Source organism: Trichechus manatus, unplaced genomic scaffold (genome assembly GCF_000243295.1).
Source record: "Trichechus manatus latirostris isolate Lorelei unplaced genomic scaffold, TriManLat1.0 scaffold00034, whole genome shotgun sequence".
NCBI classification, from domain to species: Eukaryota; Metazoa; Chordata; class Mammalia; order Sirenia; family Trichechidae; genus Trichechus; species Trichechus manatus.
The window spans coordinates 7,833,119-7,860,578 of NW_004443970.1; the positions used below are offsets into that span (position 1 = coordinate 7,833,119).

The 27,460-nt window shown below is 37.7% G+C and overlaps 1 protein-coding gene across 2 annotated transcripts in view; it reads right to left on the minus strand.

Annotated features, from left to right (window-relative positions):
- The window catches only part of RBPJ (recombination signal binding protein for immunoglobulin kappa J region), a 123,556-nt gene that overhangs the window by 64,065 nt on the left and 32,031 nt on the right, over positions 1 to 27,460 (minus strand). Inside the window, exon 2 of one of the 2 annotated variants that reach the window (XM_023730231.1) lies at positions 6,141 to 6,323. In XM_023730231.1, coding sequence (XP_023585999.1) covers positions 6,141 to 6,157 — 17 coding nt within the window. In that variant the 5' untranslated portion in view covers positions 6,158 to 6,323. Of the gene's footprint in view, positions 1 to 6,140; positions 9,536 to 27,460 lie in introns of those variants that run through there. The other variant, XM_023730230.1, reaches the window with a different exon arrangement.

A 27,460-nucleotide genomic window follows, 5' to 3' on the forward strand; every position in this document is an offset into this window, starting at 1 on the left:
TCTTATATCTCAAAAGAGACTGGCTCAAAACACAATCCAATCTTGTACATTGAGTCTTGCCTCATTAACATAACTGCTACTAATCCTATCTCATCAACATCATAGAGATACGAGTTACAACACATAGGGAAATCACATCAGATAATAAGATGGTGAACAATCACACAACATTGGGAATCATGGCCTAGCCAAATTGATATGCATATTTTAGGGGAGGATGGCAACTCAATCCATGGCAGCTGGCAAGGAGGGGAAGGGAAGCTAGATCAATGGAAACAGAACAAACAGATCGGAAGTAATATGAATGCTGACACACTGTAAAAACCAATGGCATGGAACAATTTGTATAAATATTGTTAAAGGGGAATGTAATTTGCTGTGTAAACTTTCACCTAAAACACAATAAAATATATTTTAAAAAATAAACAGGCAAACACATTTAAAAAACTATGCTCTAGGAAGAGGAAAAACCTTTCGAAAGAAAAGAAGACAAGTTGCTATCATGCATAATGATAGCCAAAGAAAAGGGACACAGCTTTAAAGAAACAAACGCCACAAAGTAACAGCATGAAACCTTGCACTCTCCATAGAATGATCAGCATGAGGTGAAAAGTGTAGAGGTCGGAAGTGAGTAAATATGACTGGGGGGGAGAAAGAATTAAGCCTCCTATAATTAGGAAAAGCCAAGCAATGCTATTGAGGAGTAGGAAGAACTGGATAATCTGAGATAAGACAAGGGGCAGCCAGGGGTGGGAGGAATTTTGGGAAACACAGTAATAGAGAAAAGGAATTCAGCTCTTCCATCCTCAGAATTCACACGCTCTCATTCACTGCCTCTAGCATTAGTAACATTGCCTGCACACATAATCACAAAGACGAGCATCCACCATCCAGGTAGTTAACCCACTGCTTGCTTCAGTTATTACTTTCTCTACTGTAATTTCAAAACATAATTTCTAAGGATCATATTGAATTTAGACAAGGAACTATGCAAGTTTAACTCAATTTCTAAAGAACTTGCAGAGAAATATCAATTATGTTTATCTTTTGCCCTCTTCTTTTGGCAAATAATTCCTCCATTTCTCTACTCCGAAGTGTAGAAAATTAATGTACAAATTCCATTGCTATGAAACAATTTACCAGAAGTCTTCAACCCATTATTGTTTTCTAGGGAGGAAGAAACTATTTTAGACACAATCTTAAAACATACATATGGTGATACTGCCCTACTTTGAAGCCTTGTATATTTTAAAAAATATTCACCAGAAACTGTGATCATCCTCAACCAACCTACAGAGCAAGTATCTGCTGTTGAGGAAATGCGGCAGGCACAGGCACTAATTCAAGATATCCCCGCAAAAACAGAAGCTCTAACATTTGACTACCTTAAATACATTAAATATATCTGATTTATTCTTAATTTTTTCAACATTAAAGTTTGTATTTACCTTCTGAATTAAAGAAATATCTATTACATGAAAAGGTCCTAACATATAAAGAATGGGAAAACGAATTGTGTGGGTTTTAGTGGGTATCATCAGCTTTTTGTTTGTATGTTCCTGTATTTTTTTTTTTAAATGAATGTGTCTCTTTTCATCAACGTAAATTAAGAGTAAATTCCTCTACAACTAGGAAATATTTTATAAGTTTTACTTTTATAAACCTTTAAATATTTATCAGGACAAACAAGCAAAAGAAAACACATTCACAAAATAAGAGCACAACTAATACAAAGTTTCAGAGCTAATTAACTGTTCCCTCCCATCAGAGATAAGACTACTGATCTGATAATACTGTCTGAAAGCTTTTGTGGCTGAGGTCACTTTGGCAGTACAGTTTTGTAAGACTGGGTTTCACAGAAGTTCTTCAGGTGATCATTACTAGAACTTATGTCTTTATAGTAATTTTCCAACGTTTTTGTATGACAATTCACAGTAAGAAATAGATTTTACAGTGTAATCCAGTACAAATACATATCACTGAAACAAAGTTTCACAAAACCATATTGTATGATATATTCGTAACATTTTCTGTTCTGTTCTTTTCTATTTCATTTAATTTAAAAGGGGGAGGGGGCAGCAACTTCTTAAACTGAACCTAGGACGGGGCTGACAATGGCAGTTTAAAACCACCGATCTAGGAGATGATAAACACCATGTACACTAAGGGACAAAAGCATACTAGATCAACCTACTTGATAAAAGAGCCCTGGTTAATACCCCTCAAAAGTGGCTGCTGCTATGTTCTCCTATTCTCTTTCTTTCCTAGATATTCTCCTGTAATAACCTTTACTTCAAATAAATAGGATGGTAGGGGGACCCTTGAATGTAATGCAATGGCAATACCATTAGAAGCCACAGACTGTAACTTATCCTGGTCACTTCTCAGCAAGGGAAAGCAATATAAAACTGGTATCACTTTTTAGGGACATCTGTCACTATGGGAAGAATACACTAAGTAGAACAAAATTAATATCAACCAATACACGTTTATTGGTTTATACGTTTATTTCAATATTTATTTTTTAAATCAAAACAAAAGTTTTAAGAAATAATGTTTCTATTATATTAGATACAACTGTATTAATAACTACTTAGTTACTTTATTAACTGCATTTACTAGTTACTAAATACAGTACATTGTAATTTATTTTTCTATATTAATGCATGTTTTAATGCTGCTTATAACTCACTAAATTGATTTCTGGACCCACTAATAAAGGATTGATATCTGTAATTTCCAAAACACAGCTTTAGAAAACATAAAAATTAATCTAACGAGATAAGAGGTTCACAGACCAATTACCAGTTTCTTTTTAAAAGAAGTTGCCCTTGAGACAACTCTAACTCATGGAGACCCCACATGTGTCAGAGTAGAACTGTGTTCCATAAGGCTTTCAATGGCTGATTTTTTGGAAGTAGATCACCAAGCCTTTCTTCCTAGGTGCCTGTGAGTGGACTTGAACCACCAATCTTTCAGTTAGCAGCTAAGCACATTAACCGTTCGCACCACTCAGGGATTCCTTTCACTGATGAGGAAAATCTCAAGGAACTAAAAACACGAGTCAAATAGTGATCACTTATTTAACTCTAGGAAGAAGAGCAGGAGAAGGTGTAACACCTAGGATAAGAGAAAATGTAACAGCACCTCTCCCTCAAAAATAGTCCTGATTTCTTACACTTAATAATCATTACCGCTGTCAATCTAACACTGGCTTCCTACATGCCCAGCCCTGCACTAAGTGTGTGTGTGTACAATTATTTTTATATATTAGGTATACTATATAGTAGTTATAAGGGAGCCCTGGTGATGCAGTGGTTAAAGTACTCGGCTGCTAAGGGAAAGGTCAGCAGTTTATATCTATCTGCCACTCTACAGGAGAAAGATGTGGCAGTCTGCTTCTGTAAAGACTGTTGCTAGGTGCCACTGAGTCGGCTGTGACTCATAGCGTTCCTATGTACAACAGAATTAAACACTGCCTGGTCCTGCACCATCCTCACAATCATTGCTATGTTTGAGCCCATTCTTGCAGCCACTGTGCCAATCCAATTACTTGAGGGTCTTCCTCTCTTTGGCTGACCCTCTACTTTACCAAGCATGATGTCCTTCTCCACGGACTGGTCCCTCCTGATAACATGTCCAAACCATGTGAAATGAAGTCTTGCCATCCTCACTTCTAAGGAGCATTCTGGCTGTCCTTCTTCCAAGACAGATCTGTTCGTTCTTTTGGTAGTCCATGTTATATTCAATATTCTTCACCAACACTCTAAAAGGCGTCAATTCTTCTTCCGTATTCCTTATTCATTGTGCAGCTTACTTTTGCATGAGTATGAGGCGATTGAAAATATCGTGGCTTGGGTTAGGCACACCTTAGTCCTTAAAGTGACATCTTGGCTTTTTAACACTTTAAAGAGGTTTCTTTTGCAGCAGATTTGCCCAACGCAATACATCATTTGATTTCTTGACTGCTGCTTCCATGGGCACTGACGTGGATCCAAGTAAAATGAAATCCTTGACAACTCGAATCTTTTCTCCATTTACCATAATGTTGCTTATTGGTCCAGTTGTAAGGATTTTTGTTTTTTTTTATATTGAGGTGTAATCCATACTGAAGGCTGTAGTCTTTAAAATCCATCAGTAAGTGCTTCAAGTCCTCCTTGATTTCAGCAAGCAAGGTTATATCATCCGCATATTGCAGGTTGTTTATGAGTCTTCCACCAATCCTGATGCCGTGTTCTTCTTCATACAGTCCGCCTTCTTGAATTAGTCTTGGAAACCCTATGGGGCAGTTCTACTCTGTCCTGTAGGGTCACTATGAGTCGGAAGTGACTCGACAGCAGTAGGTTTTATATAGCAGTTATATAATAATTATGTATTTTATATTTTAAAGTATAAATTTACTTTTATGTATTATTCCCCCCGCCCCCAGGTCATTCTCACAACCTGTCATGGTAAAAGAATGTTAGATTTGAAATACAGATTAGTTGACCCCAGAATCTTAACCATTAAGCTATAAACTCTTCCAAATAGAACATGAGTTCTCAACTCCTGCTGTGCATTGAATACTTTGTCAAGTTAAAACATACAGCTGCTCAAGGGCTACCCCAAAAGAGATTTCAAAGTTGAAATAGTAAGTATTATAGAGAAGTATATTATGTAAACAATGTAGGAATCAACCACCATCTCAGACCCATTATATCAGAGACCTTCTAGAAGTTAGATACCATTCTGTGCCATCAGACATAAAATGCCTGCTTGAACTGAATGATTGCTTTGAGCAATAAGCAGCTGAATTTACCCTGAAACTTGAATAGATCACTGTCATTATGGACTTGAATTCAATATAAAGCAGTTTTTTCTTAGATTTAATAACTAAATTCCATTAAGGATTTAATTGATGACATGCCAAAACAATATTTCCATTAAATTTATCTATCCATGATTTAAACCTCTCCCTTCTCAACATATTCTCCTATATTACCTAAAAGATGCAGAATTTGGAGCCTGATGTAACATTAATAAACTCAGCATTTTCCTCGAGTTGTTTCCCTTCTTCACTCTTGAGAAAGTATTTAGTAGTGAGCACACAGTACAAAATTAGGAGGTTTTCCTATTTTGTTCTGTAAGCCTTCATCTTAAGTGAGAATAGCAGCACAATTGGAAGAGCGTAGTCGATGTCACTGAACTGTGCATGTAGAAATTTTTGAAATGGTGTATCTTTGGCTATGTATATTTTCACCAAAAAAAAAAAAGGTCAAGAAGGGAGAGGGTTGACATGTTGTGGGGTTGTTAACCAATGTCATAAAACAGTATGTGTACTACTGTTTCATGAGAAACTATTTGGTCTGTAAGCCTTCACCTGAAGTACAATTAAAAAAAAAAAAAAAGGAGGTTTTCAAGGTTTCAAATAATTAGTTTTGACTACATTACTCAAATGAAATTTTATGAACATAAAAACCTTAAAGATTTTTGATAGTTAAGTGGGTATTACAAAGCCCAGAATTACCATTACTAGCAACCACAAATAACAGGACTATATGCCACAAACACATGAATGATTAACTGCGTGCATACACTGGCGAATGGACAACCATCATGCTATTAATAAGGAATCACTCATTTTCCTTTCAGTGAAAACTGTGTAAAAAAACAAAAACAATAACAAACTACAAATGGCCCAAATTATTATTTTGTCTGGTCAAATTAATACCCCAACAGAAGAATTTATGCAGCTGTTTCCCATTCAGGCTACCATGAAATGACAAAACTGCAGAGAAACTAGTCTATGATGTAACCCAGAAAGATAATTATAGACTAACACATGAATAACCCCTAAACTATTTGGTTAAAGAAATTATAATCCAAGTAAAAATCTAAAGAAAATATTAAAATCTAAGGAATATGTCTACTGAAATACCTTCTATAACTACATCTCCAAAAGAAAAAAAAAAAGATTTAATTATAAAGCTTGTGGTGTCTTTGTGTGTGTATATATATAAAATAATATTGTCATAAATCAATAACCACATTTGCAATCTAAATATTATAATGTCTTAAAATATGCAATAATTATAGAATTGTGGGTGTTCATTCATTCTATCCGTGACCTTGGGGGTCATTAGGATATTTCTAAAGCATACCTTTTAATCCATGCCATGGTACTTCAAGAACATGTTAAGGTAAGCCACAGTTTGGAACACTTCGATGCACCTCAAAACACCTCAGCCAGTGTATCTGTATCATTCTCCTTTCCTTTTGAGATCATAATGGCTCCGAAGAACTATAATGCTTCCATTTGAATGACAGTCTCATAATTTCAATAACTTAAAAAACAAAAACAAAAAATAGGACTTAAGTGGTAGTATGTTAAACTACTAGTGTGCTGTGTTAACTGCTGCCATGACCAAAAAAAAACAAAGAAGCTGAGGCTACTACTATGCAACACAGTCATTTTCTATGTGAACTCTTGTACAAATGGGATGAAGTACACGCTTAATGGTCAGTGACAGCCCTTGCTTTATGAAGATCTTACTTTAGAAACCTCACAAATCTCTCTGCCCCAATTGTTTCTTCAGCATTCTTCTCAAGGAATGAAAACAAGTTAAAAAAGGTCTGAACATTTGGTACATATCAGGTCAGTATCCAAATGACCAACTGTCTGTCCTACTCTGTGTTAAATGAGAGCTGGAGGTCACTAATACACCTGTATAAAAGGGAATTAGGGCAGGAGCTCCTTCAAACAATGCTCCTCCTGGTATTAATATTACTAAATCATTTTAATTCCAGGAAAGCCATTAAACTGAAAAGAGCTTCAGTTGCTAAAGTTTACTTCAATTAATAACAACCAAGTTTTACTGCCTCTCTGTGATCACCTTGCCAGGTATCTATCTGTCCTTTTTCCCTTCTCACCTTACTTCACCTTTCTTACATACAAACATAAAAAAATTTCATTATTAAAATGATACATTAGGTATACACACACATATATCACATTTAAAATCTACTAAGAATTCACCCTGCTTTTGTTTCAAGTTTGGTAGTATGCAATTACGAGAAAGAATATTCAAGCTACACAAAAAAAGCAAAACAAATTGATAACTTACCAATAAATACACACACATTTACTATTATAAACCAATTAAAAGTATTTTAGAATGAGTGATTGGAAAATTTTTAATAAAAGTCAGTCATAAAAAGGACTTTCAAGAAAAGAAAGCAGATGGGAAAGTTCAGTTATATTCCATGTACAGGGAACGGCTCATGTAAAGGCCAACAGACAGGGAACGGAAGTTTCCCAGTTAGGGCTAAAGAGCATGTGCTGAGAGGAAAGTGGAAACTATTTCCTGTTTCAAAGGATAGACTCAACTGATGAAAACTTTCAAGTCCACTGTGAGAAAATATACTTCTGAGATGTGGATTTATTATAGCTTATGTGGAATCCAAAGTCCCTAGGAGGTGCAAATGGCTTGCGCTTGATTGCTAACCTAAAGGCTGGTGGTTCAAACTCATCCAGCGGTACCGTAGAAGAGAGGACTGGCGAGCTGCTTCCATTAAGATTACAACCAAGAAAACCCTAGAGAGCAGTTCTACTCTGCAACACAAGCGGTCACCATGAGTCAGAATCAATTCAATGGCAACTAACAACAATGGGGAACACAGAGTACAAAATATAGGTCACTCTTCAGAACGCTGATAATAGTGGCAGAACTGCATCTAAGAAAGAATTCTACCAGAGTAGAAGGAAAGAAACGAAGAACAGAAACAACGGAACTGGACCAATAAAATCCCTGCAGCCACAGTCATCTTTCTAAACTGATCATTTGACCATGTTAGTGCAACACCCTGCCCCCTCCCCATTCCTGCTTCAAATCACTAATGGCTCTATATATGTACACCACCTTCTGGAAGGATATCCACATAGCTTCCTACTCTCTGCTCCTCCAAACAAACCTAACCTTCATACAACTATCAGGTTGATGTTCTTGAAGCACACCTCTACCCTTCACAGAAAGAATGTTAAGCACTGAGAAATGAAGCAAGATAGAAATACATTAGATGATAAAGAATAAAAGCAAAAACTCCAGCCTACATTTTCAATCTTGGCTTTCACTATTTCCTTTCATCAGTTTATCTAAAGCCTACGGTTGAAGCATGTACTCATCACTCATTTAATTTTCAGAACCCTACTTTACAGATGAGAAAACAGACTCTATACTCCATGGTCATGGCTGACCTAAGAAAACACATACAGTAAAAGAAAAGAATTAGGATGCAAATCTAGATTTTCTAGCTGAAATTTCAGCATACTTTCTACCACAATCTGAGAATATCACTGGGGGATGGCAATGTGCTGAAGCTAACATTTATTGACAGTATACCAAGTACCATGCTAAGCAGTTTACATTATTTTATTTCATCCTGTTCTACCATTCATTAAGACTGGTTGTCTCCTCTTACAGGTGAGGAGACTGAGGCAGAGAGAGATTTAAGTAGCCTACACAACATCACACATCTGAGACTAAAAGTGGTGGGATATATTCAGTCTTCCATCTGTCCAATTCTAAAACCCATCCTCATGTGGCTACAACAATCTATCTCCCAGAAGAAATCAAGTCCAACACAGTTTATTTTTCAACCTGGCTGATATAGCAATAATTTTATAAATGCATCTCAACTAAAATGCAATCAATGAATATAAACTGTTTTTAAGCTATGTTTTAGCAAGAGACTACACATATTTACTAAGTAGCCACCAAAAAGGATGAGAATCGTATTTAATCACCCAAATCAGAAGCTTCACTTGATTCCAACAAATGAACTCCAATACTCCCATCAAGTTATACATCTGAAGATCTTTTAAGGTTGACTTAAATAGCACAGCAATTAGCAATCTAAGTTTTAGTTAAAAATGAACATGAAAGATATTTTTCCTAAGAGAGTACAATGTCAAGTTTTCCCAATTTGATCCTGTTCCATGGACTGATACCAGTCTTATCCTCATAGGAAGAGACATCATCTATCAGCTGAGGGAAGTGAAGCTATTAAGTCAGGTTATCAGTGATAATAAAGATAGAGAAGCAGATGTACAGCTCATGATTAAACTGAAACAGTAACAAAAAGCACCAGAAAAAAAACAAAACAAATTAAGGACAGGAAAACTCTTAAGCAACTACAAGATCTGACTGGAAACCATCCATTCACACTGCATTCCAAAACTAACTAACTACAGAACTGACAAACTGAACTACTATGCCAATGTCTGATAACAAATTAGATGAATCCAACAAGAAACCAATTAACACCATTTTTTTAAATTGCCGGAAGAAAATCTTGGAGCATTACCATTACTATATTTGAGAGTTCAAAACTATTACAGTAGGAAATTTAAATTTTTTTTTTTTTTTAAGTATCTTCAACAATAACAGTATAACTCTTCTGTGTAACTCATTCTGAAGGAGCCCTAGTGGCCCAGTGAGTGGTTAAGTGCTTGGCTGCTAACTAATAGATTGACTACACCAGCCACTTCATGGGAGAAAGATGTGGCAGTCTGCTTCCATAAAGATTTATAGCCTTGGAAACTCTATGGGGCACTTCTACTCTGTCCTATATAGGGTTGCTATGAGTCAGAATCAACTTGACAACAACGGATTTGGTTTTTTGGGTGTATTATAACTCATTTTAAAAGCAGTAATGGCCACACAGTGAATTATAATAGAATGCCCATCAAAAATTCTGATATCCCACTACATATTTTTTAAATGAAAAAAATTTAAACAAGTTTTGTAACTTGGAAACAACCTTGTTATATTAATTACAAAACACAATCAGTTAAGCACTCAGCTACTAATCAAAAGGCTGGTGGTTCAAATCTGCCTAGAGGCATCTAGGAAGAAAGACCTGGCAATCAACTTCTGAAAGGTCACAGCCATTGAAAACACTATGGGGCATAGTTCTACTCAGACACATATGGGTTGCTTAAGTAGGAATCGACTCAATGTCAACTTGTTTGGTTTTTGCTTACTATCAAAAGTATGAAACCTCAAATATTCAAGGAATGTCAACTCTAGTTTTGTCATTGCTAATTAATATTTCAAATCTTTAGAGATAAACATGGTTTTGAGTAATTTTCAAAGACTCTTTTCTAGAACAATAAACTACTTTGATTCCCACCTTGATGTAGCTGCTGTTAGGTGCCGTCGAGTCAACACCGACTCATGACGACCTTCTGTATAACAGAAGGAAATGCTGTCCTGTCCTTTGCCATCTTCACAATAGTATGTTTGAGCCCATTGTTGCAGCCACTGTGTCAGTCCAGCTCACTGAAGGTATTCCTTTTTTTCACTGACCCTCTACGAAGCATGATGTCCTTCTCCAGAGATTGATCCCTCTGGATAACAGGTCCAAAGTAAGTGAGACAAAGTCTTGCCATCCTCGCTTCTAAGGAGCATTCTGGCTGTACTTTCTACAAGACAGATTTGTTCATTCTTCAGGCAGTCCATGGTATGTTCAGTATTCTTTGCCAACACCATAATTTAAATGTGTCAATTCTTCTGTCTTCCTTTTTCACTGTCCTTTTCCAATTAAACACTGGGGGCAGCAGGGAGTCAAGTACCTATAACTAAGAAACTACAGGTACTTAGAAAGGAGGATGGCAAGACTTCATCTTACATACTTTGGACATTGTTATAGATTGAACTGTGTCTCCCAAAAATGTATGTTAATTTGGCTAGGGCATGATTTCCAGTATTGTGTGGTTGTCCTCCATTTTGTGCTCTGATGTAATTATCCTATGTGTTGTAAAGCCTAACCTTTATGTTAAGGAGCCAAAATTACAGGCAGTTGTGTTAATGAGGCAGGACACAATCTACAGGATTAGGTTGTATCTTGAATCATTCTCTTTTGAGATACAAAAGACAGAAACAAGCAGAGAGAGAGAGGGACCTCATTACCATCAAAAAAGAAGAGCCAGGAGCAGAGCACTGGGGTCCCTGTGCTGAGAAGCTCCTAGAGCAGAGGAAGATTGATGACAAGGACCTTCCCCCAGAGCCAACAAAGAGAAAGCCATCCCCTGGAGGTGGCACCCTGAATTCAGACTTCTAGCCTCGTAAACTGTGAGAGAATAAATTTCTGTTTGTTAAAGCCATCCGCTTGTAGTATTTCTGTTATAGCAGCACTAGATAACTAAGACAGACATATTATCAGGAGAGACCAGTCCCTGGAAAAGGACATCACGCTTGGTAAAGTAAAAGATCAGCAAAAAAGAAGAAGACCCTCAACGAGATGGACTGACACAGTGGCTGCAACAATGGGCTCAAATATAGCAACAAATGTGAGGATGGGACAGGACTGGGCAGTGTTTCATTCTGTTGTATATAGGGTCACTATGAGTCAGGACTGACTCAATGGCATCTAACAACTACAACAACAATCCCAAAGACACTTGTGACCTAGCAATTCTAAAAGATGGAACAGTCAGCTACTTTTACTTTGGGGGAACTCCAAAGTAAGAAGCTCTCTTCTTGAAACTTCTTATCATCAAAGTGGAACCTTAATGGCACAGTGGTTAACAGCTCAGTTTGAATCCACCAGCCACTCCTTAGAAACCCTATGGAGCAGTTCCACTCTGTCCTATAGGGTTGCTATGAGTCAGAATTGACTCGACAGCAATGGGTATCATCAAAGTGCCTGATGATGACTGTCATGGTTTGAATTATGTCCCCCAGAAAATGTGTGTATCAATTTGGCTAGGCCATGATTCCTGGTACTGTGTGATCTTCCTGTATGTTGTAAACCTGACTCTATGATGCTAATGAGGGAGGATGGGTGGCAGTTGTGTTAGTAAGGCAGGACTGGATCTACAAGACCGGACTGTGTCCTGAGGCAATCCCTTGATATATAAAAGACAGAAGTGAGCAGACAGACAGGGGGACCTCATACCATCAAGAAAGCAGTGCCAGGAGCAGACCGCGTCTTTTGGACCAGGGTCCCTGCGCCGAGAAGCTCCTAGTCCAGGGGAACACTGATGAGAAGGCCGACAGAGAGAGAAAGACTTCCCCCGGAGCTGACGCCCTGAATTTGGACTTTTAGCCTACTTTGACTGTGAAGAAATAAACTTCTCTTCGTTAAAACCATCCACTTGTGGTATTTCTGTTATGGCAGCACTAAATGACTTAAGACAATGATGATGCTCTTAAAAGTAGCAAAAATCCAGGACTCAACAACGAACAACCATGCATTCCTTTTTCTCTAGAATTCTAGATGGCTCAATATGGAGAGGTGTAATTTAAATACACACACATACACATACATATACACACACACATACCCACACACACAAACTATCCTTTTTCAAATGGATTAATGTTAGCAAACTTGAGACGAACATACATACTGCTGTCACATCTCTAGGACCCCAAAGCTAGAAGGGTGGGAAAAGGAGAGAGGGAGGTGGAAGAACAAGTGGTTCAAAAGGGCTGAATAAAGGATGTTAGGGAAGGAAAAACAGTAAAGTAAGTAAGCTCATCAACACTACCGTGTATTTATTCAAAACAAGCTAATCAACAGAAGCTTCTTTCCTTCCTGGGATTTGAGAAGGCACCTAGGAAGAAACGCTAGAGAGCCTGAATCAAATTTACCTCTACTTTCTTTGCTCTTTTTTGTATTTATAAATATGTTTATGGGGGTGAATTGAGTCTCTCCTTATCACTGCCTTTCTCCTTTAGTTGCTTAGGTGAGTTCCCTTTGTATCTTTAAAATAAAACTGTAATTTTTGTTTTTCTAAAGATTATGAGGTCATGAGTGATAAAGAATGTGCCAATCACGATGTGGGCTTGGAGTGAGGTCACATGGGTTAGAAATTTACTAGATGTGTAACTTCTGACAAGTCACAACTTCTGTGGCAATAATACCATGACAGAACTGCAACAGTAATGCTTCAGTGAGATAATGCATCTGACAGCACCGAAAACAATGCCTGCCACAGTAGGCATAAATGTTTATTGACTCTCAAGGTACAATTCGGTAAACAGTTACTGCTAATGCTGCAATTCTAAAATTAAATTACTGTAAAATCTTTTCCCAGGAAATTTTAATTTAATGTTCAAGAAATATGTTTTAAGTTAAAAAAAAAAGTTTCCACAGTGAGGTTTATTCCAATTATGTGAATGATGATCCAACCTGCGGCTTTAATTCATGCCTTCACGTACTCTCTCCTTTCTCTTAAATTCATTAGTTCAACAGTGACTTGAACATCTACAATATGTTAGCTCTTTTTTAAGTACTGAAGATGCATCAGTGTTCAAAACCAGACAAAAATCTTTGCTTTCACAGAACTTTCATTATAATTAAAATGTCAGACGGTCATAAATACTCAGAGAAAAACAGCAGGAAAGGATAGGAAAGACAGGGGATGAGGGGATGTGGTGAAATTTTAAATAAGCCCTCATGGAGGTGATGTTTGAGTAAAGATACGAGGGAGGTGGTGAAAGGGGGGATTCCATGCAGAGGAAATAAACAGTAGGTCCAAGGGCACTGAGGTGGCCACATGTTTCAGTTAGCAGCAAGGAGACCAGTCTGGCTAGAACACAGTGATCGCAAGACAGAGCAGTAGGAAAAGAGAGGTTGTCTATGTGTGTATGTTCTTAGGGGCATTACAGAACGTATAGATCTTGAGCTTTTTTTATCCCAGGTCTTGTGCTGAAGATAATCACCATCTGAACATGGCAGCTTCGTTGGGAAAGACACTGACGAGGGAAAAAGCAGGAGAGACCAGTTGGGAGGCTACTGCAAGAATTTAGGTTAAAGATGAGGGTGGCTTAGACCAGGATGCAAGCCAACAGAAGTGGTCAGACGTGTAGAAATTTTGGGTATTTATTTTAAAGACAAAACTAACAAGATTTGCTGGCATGCTGAATGCGAAGCTGAAGAAAAAGAAGAGTAATGATGGCTCCAAGGTTTCTAGCCTAAGCTGCCTAACAAACAGAGGTGCTACTTAATTGAGATGGGGAAGACTTCAAGAAAATTGGAGGATGGGGTACCAGGTTCACTTTTGAACATAATAAATTGGATACGCTCAGATATTCTAATAGAATTTATTACAGTTTATTAGAACTTTCTGCAAAAGGTAGGGAATACAACCATTCAAATTAGTCTACCTTATAGTCCTTGTTTGCAGTTGATTTTTAAAATACTGATGAGTTAAAAGTATATATTGCTCGTTCAACAAGTGATAAAGGTTTCATAACATAGGGATGAGTGAGTTGCCATCAAGTAGACGTTACCTGCCAACTGTCAAACTGACTTAAATCCTGATTAACTTTGTAGCAGTAGTTTTCTAATTTAATTAAAAAATAAGAACAATAAGGGGGAACAGGTGTATCAGGGTGGTTCCTTTTTCTTAATTAATCATTACCTAGAAGGTTGGTGGTCCAAACCCACCAGCCGCTCCGCAGAAGAAAGATGTGGCAGTCTGCTCCTATAAAGATTACACAGCCTCGGAAACCCTATGGTTTCTACTCTGCCGTACAGGGTCAGTATCAATCAGAATCAACTCGATGGCTTTTTTTTTTTTTTAAATATCACTTAAGTTAATTTCACCATATACAGGGGCTGTTGTACTTCTTTTATCTAATAATTCAATTTTGTTCAAGGCAGTTCTTCAGTCAACAAGAATCAAAAATGTATTCTCTATTTTGGGCACTTCAGTACATAATTTGGTACATACTATTCAATCCTCACAATAACCCAATGATTATAATTTTAAAATCTTAGGTCTTCCAAGTCCAGTTAACTTTACACTACATCTTTGAGCATTATGTCTACCACTAAGACGATAAGCATTTTAGGTCATTTTTCCAAGTCATGACATACGTGAGTTGTACAATGTAGCAAACGGTTAAGACCTCAGCTGCTAATCGAAAGGTTGGCAGTTGGAACTCACCTGCAGGAGAAAGACCTGGTGATCTGCTCCCATAAAGATTACAGCCTAGAAAACCCCATGCAGCAGCTCTACTCTGTCACATGGGGTCGCTCTAAGTAGGAACTGACTCGACAGCACTCAACAACAAGGTCTTCTACATCATCCTTGTGGTAATAAACACTTTTCTAACTGGATCTAAAGATGAGTACAATCATTTGCAGATTATCAAACTCAATTTTATTGTATTCACGCTCCAATAACCAGGCAGTTTATTCTCCAATCACTTAAAAAACAAAACAAAACAAAAAAACCGAAACACAGTACATCTTTGTTACAGTTTCATAACCAATCTCCATCCTCGAAAATCCAGCCCTCAAAAAAATAAAAAATTCCCAGCCTTTACAATTGTTGCTAGTTATTTTCTAGAAAGAAAGCTCATGTGTAAAACTTTTCAAAAGGCCCTCATTGTCTATTCAAGTCTAAAGTTCTCAGCATTGCATTAAAAAAACACTTTGTAAACTGGTCCAACCTACCTTTCTGGATTTATCTTCCACAAGCCCTGCTTCCTAAACTCTACACAGATTCTTTGTTCACTCTTTCCTCACCATACCCTAGGCTCCCCTACTCATCCTTTACTCACACTTCTCTATCTGTACAGAATTCCCTTCCTTTCAATTTCTGTTGAAATCTATTCATCAGCTCTCACTACTGTTACATATAGATGGGTGTTAAGTTAATATTGGCCTTTAGAGAACAATTTGTCAGCAGCTATCAAGACTTAAACGTATATATATTCTTCCTACCAGCAATTTCACTTCTAAATATCTGTCCTGCAAAAAAAATGCATGAAGATATTCTCTACAGTGCTGTTCCTAAATTAGAAAAGCATCTAGTTACATGCCAAATGGGAAACTGCTATATAAATTGTGTTATGTCTGTATTATAGACTAGATTACCACACAGAAGTCTAGAAAAATTATTCTTAAATGTATAATGATAAGAACTCAAAAACTATTAAATTAAAAAAGCAAATACAATATATAACACACAAATGAAATAATATGAGCCCACTCACCCTGAAGAAGAAAAAAAGCCACCCAAACTATACATACGTATTATATGTGTATCTAAACATGGAGAAAATGGTCTGGAAGAATATATTCCAAAATTTTAATGGTGGTTACCACTGGGGGAAGGGTTGGAATTGGTGACTTCTTAATTATAATAATGAATATAGGCATGTTTTCATGTATTATTACACAGCATTTCAAATGGATTACAAATAGGAAGAGACCAAACACACACACACACACACACACACACACACACACACACACACACACACTCTCTCTCTCTCACTCGCTCACTCACTCCTGATCTATTTGGTTTGATCTGGCTCCTGCTCTATTTAGCCAATGATATAGAACTTAACTGAATGGAGGTGGTGAAATAGAGCAGAAGGGGATACAGCCTATCTTGGCACAGTGTTACCTTGGCTTCAGATTCCCTAAGAGCGCTCACAGCTGCCAGTGACACACTGCAGGTCCAGCTCCAGCAGAGTTGAGAAAATGGCCACATTGTGACTGGGCCACTACCCAGACTTAACTTTCTAGTGGCTTTCTATTTTCTTCCATTTAAAGGAATGTTTACAAACATTGGGCACTCTTGGTTTTTGAATAAACTAGTTCCTAACAAAATCCATATCCTGACTGGCAGGAGGGGCAAAGGACAGAGTCAGTATCCCAGTATTCCTGAACAACATCTCCTGCCTCCAGATTGCCAATGTCACTGAAGCTTATCTTCATTGAGCATAATTAAAGTTTAAAAATACAAGGGGAAGAAGAAATCCTCCATGAAGCTTTCACTGAAACACCCAGTCAGAATGAATCTTTCTCTCTTCTGTACCTTGACACTGCTTTTGAAATGTCTCTATTTAGGAGCCATCGTGTTCCTCCTTACATTACAGTTAGTTGTGAGTTCACCCGCACTCCTCATAACAGCACAAACCACCAAGGACCAGACTGTCCTAACTCAGCTTTTATACAACTTAAGAGGTCCAAACTTCTTGCCTGTAACGAGTTTTCAAAGAAAGGTCTCCTGAATAGAATTTGCTGAATAGTACAGTATATAGCACCAGAAAAGTTCAAAAATGAGATGTGCTTAACTTTGGAATAAAAAAGCCAATAAGCAATATCAAAATCAAAGGAGAAGGACCAATAACTTTTAAATGGTGTCCCATTTCAACATATTTGGTTAAATGATAGCTTTGAGTTGGAAGAGAGAAAATAACCTAAAAAACCACTACACGTCATAGGTAAAAGTAGAAAAGTATAAAAACTTTTGTTGTTGTTCATTGCCGTTGAGTCAATTTCGACTCTTGGTGACCAATGGGGTTTAAACACAAAGTTTACCTCTAGTGTAGCCTAAGGTCTGTTTGTATTCCCCTTTAGGAGCCCTGGTGGCACAGTGGTTAAGCATCTGGCTGCTAACCAAAAAGTCAGAAGTTCAAATCCACCAGCCGCTCCTTGGAAACCTATGGGACAGTTCTACTCTGTCCTATAGGGTCCCTGTGAGTTGGATGCTGCCCCCACGCCATTTTTACAACAAGGTACAAATGCTAGTCTTTTATTAGCACTGCGATTGTTTTTAGTTAGTAATTGAATACAGAGTTCCATGGATTTTGAGTTGTCTGTCCCAACTCTGTTTTTCCCATGGCATTGTTACTTTTAGTGCTCGATTTTGCCAAACTCAGGGTAGAAACTCCCATATAGATTCAGTTAAAAAAAAAAAAAATCACCTTGAACCTTCAGTATGTATGTTATCAGCATGTACATGGGTAGGACCTACTAGAATGCCATGAAAAAATTTTGTATTTTTTTATTTTAAATGCTGTGTGGTAAACTCCAATATTATAGAAAAAATAATGAATGTGTATTAAAACTGCTATCATAGGACAAAGACAGGGAATCAACAGTATCCGTGCTTTTGAGTTTCAGAACAACTTAGATGCACAAAGGTGAACATCAACTTAATGAAAGCAGAAATGACAGGAAAACACACACACAAATCAAAGTAGGCTCTTGGAGCACTTCTGCTCTGAAAAGAATAACTGGAGAAGTTGATACAATGGAGAGTGACCCTACTGAGTAATCTACTGTACAAACTAAGGCAATGGGGCCTATCCAGCATACATATACTTCCAAGTATATTAACACACTATTCAAGACAGAGACTCAGTACAGAAGGATAAACACAGCTTATAAAGAAAACAGGCAGTACAGAACAGATATCGATAGCTATGATTGTCCTGTATTAACTGTTCAGAACATAAATCCTTCTCTACAAAATTCTCTTATGTGATGCCTGGAGACTTAAGTATGTGATCAGAAAATGGATCAGTGGTTGAAGTGCTCGGCTGCTAACCAAAAGGTCAGTGGTTCGAATCCACCAGCCGCACCCAGCAGGAGAAAGATACAGCAGTCAGCTTCTGTAAAGATTACAGCCTTGGAATCCCTATGGGGCAGTTTCACTCTGTCCTATAGGGTCACTATGAGTTGTAATTCGACTTGACAGCAGTGGGTTTCCCTCTAGTCTTTAATATTGGCCTTCATACCTAGCTAAATATCCTCAGTACTTATAAATGTTCCTCATAATTATACCTAATCTTCACAATGCATATTTACTGTTTAGGTCAAAAGGATAGGGAGGGGGAATTATGCATATTAGAATAAAGCAAAAAACTTTGAAAGTTAATTCTTTAGGTAATCCAACAATAATGTATAAAACACTTTAGTTTACTCCAGGAAAGATCTCTTCCTTCATAGTTGTTTGGCTTGAGCAAATAAATTAGTTCATCTTTCCTAAGTACCACCAATTTAAACAGCTATTCAAAATCATGTTTGTAACTACAAAAAACCCAGAAGTTATGAAAGTATGTTACTCCCTTGCACAACCCTCACCTCCCAATTTCATTCCCAAAACCTGTTTCCCTTATGGAATGATGACAAACCTGTAATTGCCATTATTCAGGCCAAAAACCATGTGCTTACTTTTGCCTCCTTTCTTTACTTCACATACCACATCTAATCTAGGCACACCCCACCTCTGGGGCCTTCACATTTGCTGTTCCTTGTTGTGGAATGTATCTTCTGTGCACGCCTCACATCCTCTCTTCCTTTAAGGTCCTTTGCTCAAATGCCACCTTCTAAGTGAAACTTGCCATAACCACTGTATCTAAAGTTACAACCTCTTCCTGATACTCCCTATCCTCTTACCAACCTTCTTTTTCTTCTAAAGCCCTTACCTCAAGAAATGTTTTGTTTCTTGTTCCCCCCACCCCGTCCAACTAAAATATAACATCCACACAGGCACATGGTGGGCTTTGTTCACTCCTGTATCCTAGCAATTAGAATACAGTTGATGCTCAAAAATATTTGAATACATGACTAGAGCTCAGTCTGTATGTCAGATGATCACAACCTGAGGGAAGAGTAGGTGGTCTACCATGTGAAGGGCTAACAATGGTGCCCTCAGTGGCTGATTTGTTTTGGCATATCACAAAATGTGTGCCTCCGTAAGAAAATTTCTAGAAATTACCTAGTTTGGTTTGGTAAACTGAGCCGTAAAAAAAGTGGTGAGGGCCTTAAGATGCTTTCTGTAACGAAACAGGTATTGAAGATACTATTAATAATACAACTACAATGAATAAATAGCAGAAATATTCCTCCTCCTCCTAGTATTCCCTATAATAAAACAGTCAAAAAGAAGACTGAAATAACCAAACGGCTATTTAAAGATATGGATTTACATCTATCAACAATAACCTTACTCTAACTGTAAACTGTGTCCTAAAATATTAGCAAATGGCAGTATAAAGCCATCATACCCAATGCACAACAGAACAAAATGCCGCCCAGTCTTGTACCATTCCCATGATCAACTGCAGATCAGACTGTTGTGCTCCACAGGGTTTTCACAGGCTGATTTTCAAGCCTTTCTTCCTAGTTCATCTTAGTTCATCTTAGTTCCTAGTTTGTCTGGAAGTTCTGATGACACCTGTAAGGTTCATTGGCAGAGAATCAAACAAAGGTCTCCTGATTGGAAGGTAAGAGTTCTACCACTGAACTACCAATGACTCCCCACCAAGTGTCAGAGATAAAGTTAATTTTGTGAAAACAGTACTTCTTCATGAGATAGGAAATAACCATGAAAATCTTTTGTATCACATGGAGATTTGTTGTTTATTTCATGGCAAAGCACCTAAAAGGGCTGTGAAACTTGACATGGTATTCATGTTTCTTACACAAAACGAAGTCCCCAAACTGATTTAATTTTTCTGAGATTAGAAGCAGTTTCCAATAGTATGCTACCTAGCAGATATTTTGGTAAAATTTAAAACACTTAAGGTAAGTGTGACATTAAAACAATGGCTACCTAGCTATAAAAATCACTTCATTCATATTAAAATAAATTTGGAACCAGGCCTCTGAATGCTTTGTCACTATCTACTAACCAAGAATTTAAAAAGAAAAAAAAGTATATATATTCAAACACATTGTTCTCGTTAAAAAATATTTGTGGAAAAAAAAAATTTGTTAAGACAGAGTTTTGTATCATTATCAATTAAAATCATCTTTAAAACTTAATCTCCTTTTAATCACAATACACCTACTCCTCACTTATCAACTATCTCATTCTCTGACATTTCACATTTATGACATTTGTAAAAAATCTACTATCTGACTATTTTGCACATTAATGACATATATCTGGCAGTAATGAATGCCGACGTGTAAGGTGAGAGTAACACTGGCTGTGATGGTTAAGGTTATGTGTCCGCTTGGCTGTGCCGTAATTCTCAGTGGTTTGACAATTATATAATGATGTAATTTGTCAGTTATGTAATGATGTAGTCATCTTCCATTTTTGTGATCTGACACTGTCATCCTCCATTTTCACCCAGCACAGGTTTTCGAATAACAACCTGGTCTTTGGAAGCTACCCATGTTAATAAGTGAAGAGAGGGTGTGATTTTTAACATTTCAAATTTCTATACAGGCAGTCCCAGAGTTAAAAATACCCAGCCTATGTACAACTCATAGTTACGAACCAAACCCTTTAAAGCCTGTTATATTAAAAATTCGAGGTACACACAATAGTTCATAATAACAAACAGGCACTACTTCGTGATGTACATCAAAATATTATTACTATTATTACTGTATTATTATGTTAAAGATGTTTTAGTGTATCTTGAAGTGTTTCTTTAATCTTTTTTATACATAAAAAGGTACACTATATACTATATACTAAGACAAACATTTGACAAACAGATGTTAGATACAAATCATACCTAACTGTTCCAACTTATGTACAAATTTAACTTAAAGACAGACTTAGGAACAGAACTCTTTCATAATCTGGGACTGCCTGTACACGGTGTATATACGAGTACAATACAATATTTCACTATAATTTATTAATACATACTCATATATACTGGGGTACATGTTAACTTTTACTAATACGGGTGAGCAATTAAGTCTAGAGACTGACTTAGTAAAAGACTACAGCATATTCCACACAGCTCTGTAGCTTGTAGTATATGGATAAATATCCCAAATGTTAGCACCATTCTTTGGCTTCACAGGAATTAACTAAATCCATCCTCTTAGTTAACTATTAGAAGGACCAAACAAAAATATTAAAGCATAAATGTCACCCTCCAGGAGAAAAACAACACAGAAACCATGTTCTCCTGATTAAAATGATAGTGGATATCAAAAGACTCTGAAAAGTTAAGTGAATCAAATTCGATCAGTCTTAGTGAATCTGTGCTTTTCCCCTCCAATTAAAACACCTTTTCATGCAGCTGTCCATTAAATCATGAGAAGCAGCACGATGTCACTGGAAAAGCACCAACAGGAGTTTCAATCTAGGTTTTATCCCCTTCCTCTTTGTTTTCCTTCCAATCATTTAAACATGTCAAGCCTAGTCCACCTGAAAAAGCTCCAACCCTATGTCTTCACTCCCACTCTACATGTTCAGAGCATTTTTTTTTTGAAAGAGTTGTCTACACTTCCTCACCACCAACTCCTCAATCTACTACAAAGTACATCATGGCTCTCACAAGTTCACCAAAATTGTTCTTGCCAAGGTCTCTAAAGTCCTAAATCTGATTTATCTTATCTGTTCTCTTTGCAGCATCTGACACAACTGACCATTTTCCCTCCGACTAAAAGTACTCTCCATTCCTTAATCCCTAAATTCCTTAAATGTTGGTGTTTTTCAGGTCTGTTCTTTGTTCTGTTCTATACTCTCTCTGCTGAGATCTCACCCACTCCCAAGATAAATTACCATTCAACAGTCATCAAGTACATATTTCCAACCTTAACCTCTCTCTTGAGCTCCAGAAACTATATATGTAACTGGCCACTGGATATCTTCATTTAGCTATCTCTTAAGGGCCTCAAACTCAACATGTTCAAAACCAAAAACTTCTCCCCCAAAACAAACTCACTCCTCCCTCTTAGTATGCCATTTATCTCAGTGTCATTGCTCTCAAAACCAAAAACTTCTCCCCCAACACAAACTCACTCCTCCCTCTTGGTATGCCATTTATCTCAGTGTCACTGCTCTCAACAAATGCCACCACCAGTTTTCTGGTAACGTGTAAAACACCAGAAGGTTTTTCCTTCTTGATAAATACTTAACAGCTCCAAAACTGAGATATCTCTACCATAATTGTACTCACTCATATGACTTGCCCCAACCAGTTACATTAAAGAAATGAGGCCCTATCCTATCTTCCCAAAAGGCAACCTGTCTTCCTGTATCTCGAAATGGCACTGGGCTACTTTCCGATATGATTAAAAAAAAAATGACTTCAAAGAACAGATTTAACACTTCTTGCTATTTAAACTATAGAACAAACATAGCCTATAAACATAAATTTTTGCAACAATGGGCTCAAACACAGCAACAATTGTGAGGATGATGCAAGACTGGGTCGCATTTCATTTTGTTATACGCAGGGTTCCTATAAGTTGGAACTGATTAACAGCTCCTAACAACAATAGTTGACTGTTTTTTGCAGTTTCGGAGCATAACGTCCAATGGGAGAAGGAAACAGACACATTAAAAAAGGGAAAGTAATCCAATTAATAAGTAAAATCTCCACGTAAGGGAGGCGGGCCGAGATGGGGGAGAAATCAGACACTTCAGGTGGTCTATCTTAGAACAAAGACCCGAAAAAACAAGTGAATCAATTATATATGACAATCTAGGAGGACTGAACATCAAAGGCAATATTAAGGCATTGGACTGAGTGGCAGAGGGAGAAAGAGATGGTTCAGAAGCAGCGAGGAGTTGCCAGACCTGACCTGGCAGGAGCTAGAGCCCTCCAGGTCGGATCAACTCCTGATGCGTGGTGAGGCAAGCAGTAGCGCTTGGGAGGCATTTTCCACATCGGGAGAGACCCGGCAGCAGAGAGTCTACTCAGCTATCGAGAACCAATGACAATTAGCCCTCGATAGGCGAAAGATAAGGACTTGTCTCGCCTACCGGGCAGATCAAAAACACCCCACTTAGGGAAAAATCTCTCTCCCATTTACCTCCTCACTCCCTGCTCTGAACTGGGTCCAGAATGGCTTCAGTGATTGCCAAGTTCCCTGGGCTGGAAGTAGGACCTGTCACGCGCCCTGAGCCATTCTCCTGGCCTTGGAGACGGAACTAACAAACGGGAAAAAATAACCTGCCAGCTCCCCTAAGGCAGGAATTCAGGGTAGGCACAGCTAATTTACCTAGGCACAGGCATAAGGGGTCCACAACTTTGACTGCCTTTCACCCTGCAGAGACCTGTGTGGGCCCATTTCAATAGTGCAGGCCCTCATTACCACAGTACAATAGTGCATATACCTGAAGTCTAACTTGAACTGCTTCCGCTGTGAAGTGGCAGGTTCATGACATCTGACACTGCTCTGCCTACTAAGCAGGGTATTCACTTATACAGATCATGGCCGGAGGACTGGTGGCTCCACCCACACCACCAAGCCACTTGCGACAGGGGCCCAAGAATAAGTGGTGCCCCCTACACCTTACAATCAACAGCACCAGGTGTTCATAGTACCACTGTAGAACCCACCCACATACGCGCCCTAGGAAACAGCGACATGCTTTCCTCCAGAACACTCAGGGGCAGCTGTCGGCCCCCTGCCTCGCTCAGCGTGTGGCCCCCTGCTGCAGCCAGATGCCTATGCCTACACCAATCACCCATACCTGTCTAGGACTGTAAGTAAGAGCCTGCACCACACACTTGGGGCCAACTACCTGGACAACTGAGCTGAAGCCACAGAGGAGGAGCAGGCGGACTCCTGGGCTCACATACTTAGTGGCAGGTCTGGCCACCTGGTAGCAGGACAGTGGCGCTTCAGGGCCCCAGTGATCGGGCCAGCTCACACAAGCAGCCTATTTGGACATATCAAAACAAAACAAGAAGCTAGGACACAGTAAGCAAACATCAAATATATAAATACAATAACTTCTTGATGGCTCGGAGACAACACTCAATATCAAATCACATAAAGGGGTAGACCATGATGGCTTCAGCGAGCTCCCAAAATAAAGAATCCAGAAATTTTCTGGAGGAAGACAATTTCTTGGAATTACCGGAGGCAGAATACAAAAGATTAATCTACAGAACTCTTCAAGAGATCAGGAAGGACATGAGGCAAAACAAACTGCAAGCAATAGAGGAACTTAAGAAGATTAGCAATGGAAGTCAGAATTGGTGAGACTGAAGATAAAGCACTTGACACCAACTTATTTGAGGAAAAATCAGATAAAAGGATTTTAAAAAATGAAGAAACCCTAAGAATTATGTGGGACTCTATCAAAAGGAATAATCTACAAGTGACTGGAATGCCAGAACAGGGGGGAATAACAGAAAATACACAGAGAATTGTTGAAGATTTGTTGACAGAAAACTTCCCTGACATTGTGAAAGATGAGAAGGTATCTATCCAAGATGCTGATAAAACCCAACATAAGGTAGATGCCAAAAGAAAGTCACCAAGACATACTGTAATCAAACTTAACAAAACCAAAGATAAAGAAAGAATTTTAAGAGCAGCTAGGGATAAACGAAAAGTCATCTACAAAGAAGAGTCAATAAGAATAAGCTCAGACTACTAAGCAGACACCATGCAGGCAAGAAAGCAATGGGATGACATATATAAAGCCCTGAAGGAAAAAAACCGCCAGCCAAGAATTATACATCCAGCAAAACTGTCTCTCAAATATGATGGCGAAATTAGGGCATTTCCAGATGAACAGAAGTTTAGGGAATTTGCAAAAACCAAACCAAAATTACAGGAAATACTAAAGGAAGTCCTCCAGTTAGAAAATCAGTAACATCAGATAACAACCCAAGACTACAACACAGGACAGAGCAACAAGATATCAACCCAGAGAGAGAAGTCACAAAAATAAATCAAAGCTAAAACACTGAAAATAGGGAAATAGAGATGTCAATATGTAAAAGATGACAACATTAAAATAAAAAAGGGGGGCTAAAAAATGAAGACATAGATTTTTCATATGGAGAGGAAGTCAAGGTGATATAAGGAAATATGAAAGAGTGGTATAAACTTAGAAAAATAGGAGTAAATATTAAGGTACCCAAAAAGGAAAGTAATAATCCTACACATCAAAATAAAAAAAAACAAGAAAAATATAAAAACTTAGCAAATACAAAATCAACAACAATGAAAAAGATGAAAATACACAAAAACAACTAACCACAGAAAATTAAATGGAACAAAGAAACTGTCAACAACACACACAAAAAGACATCAAAATGACAGCACTAAACTCTTACTTTATCAATAATTACACTGAATGTAAATGGACTAAATGCACCAATAAAGGGACAGAGAGTGGCAGAATGGATAGAAAAACATGATCCGTCTATATGCCGCCTACAAGAGACACATTAGACTTAAAAACACAAACTAAAATTCAAAGGATGGAAAAAACATATCAAGCAAACAACACTCAAAAAAGAGCAGGAGTGGCAATATTAATCTCTGACAAAACAGACTTTAAAGTAAAATCCATCACAAAGGATAATGAAGGACACTATATAATGATTAAACGGTCAGCACACCAGGAGGACACAACTGTAACAAACACTGAGGCACCCAATGACAGGGCTCCAAAATACACAAACTCTAATAGCATTGAAAAGAGAGATAGAGAGCTCCACAATAATAGTAGGAGACTTCAACACACAACTTTGGGTGAAGGGCAGAACATCCAGAAATAAGCTCAATAAAGCCTTGGAAGAGCTAAACGCCACAATCAACTAATTTGATCTCATGGATATATACCAAACACTCCACCCAACAGCAGACAGATATACTTTCTTTTCCAACACATATGGAACATTCTCCAGAACAGACCACATACTAGGCCATAAAGCAAGCTTCAACAGAATCCAAAGCATCAAATATTACAAAGCATCTTTTCTGATCAGAAAGCCATAAAAGTAGAAATCAATAACAGAAAAAAAAAGGGGGGAGGATAAAATCAAACATGTGGAAACTGAACAAAACCTTGCTCAAAAACAATTGGGTTATAGAAGAAATTAAGGATGGAATAAAGAAACTCACAGACTCAAATAAAAATGAAGACATACTACCAGAACCTTTGGGACACAGCAAAAGCAATGCTCAGACATCAGTTTACAGCAATATATGCACACATCCAAAAAGAATAAAGGGCCAAACTCAAAACATTAACCCTATGACTCGAACAAGTAGAAAGAGAGCAGCAAAAGAAGTCCTCCGGCACCAGAAGAAAGGAAATAATAAGAATTAGAGGAGAATTGAATGAAATAGAGATTAGAAAAACAATTGAAAGAGTTAACAAGATCAAAAGCCAGTTCTTTGAAAAGATCAACAAAATCAATAAACCACTGGCCAAACTGACAAAAGAATAACAGAAGAGGAAGCAAATAACCTGTATAGGAAATGAGATGGGTGACAGCGCAACAGACCCAACTGAAATTAAAAGAATCATAATAGAATACTATGAAATATTGTACTCTAACAAATTTGAAAACCTAGAGTAAATGGGCAATTTCTAGGAACTTATCACCTACCAAAACTAACAATAACAGTAGAACACCTAAATAAACCTGTAACAAAAGAAGACATTAAAAAGGTAATTAAAAAACTCCCAAGAAAAAAAAGCCCTGGGCTGGATGGTTTCACTGGAGAATTCTACCAAACTTTCAGAGAAGAGTTAACACCACTGTTACTAAAGATATTTCAGAGCATAGAAAAGGATGGAATACTCCCAAACTCATTCTATGAAGCCAGCATAATCCTGATATCAAAACCAGGTAAAGACACTACAAAAAAAGAAAATTACAGACCAATATCCCTCATGAACATTGACACAAAAATCCTCAACAAAATTCTAGCCAATAGAATTCAGCAACATATCAAAAAAATAATTCAACATGATCCAGTGGGATTTATG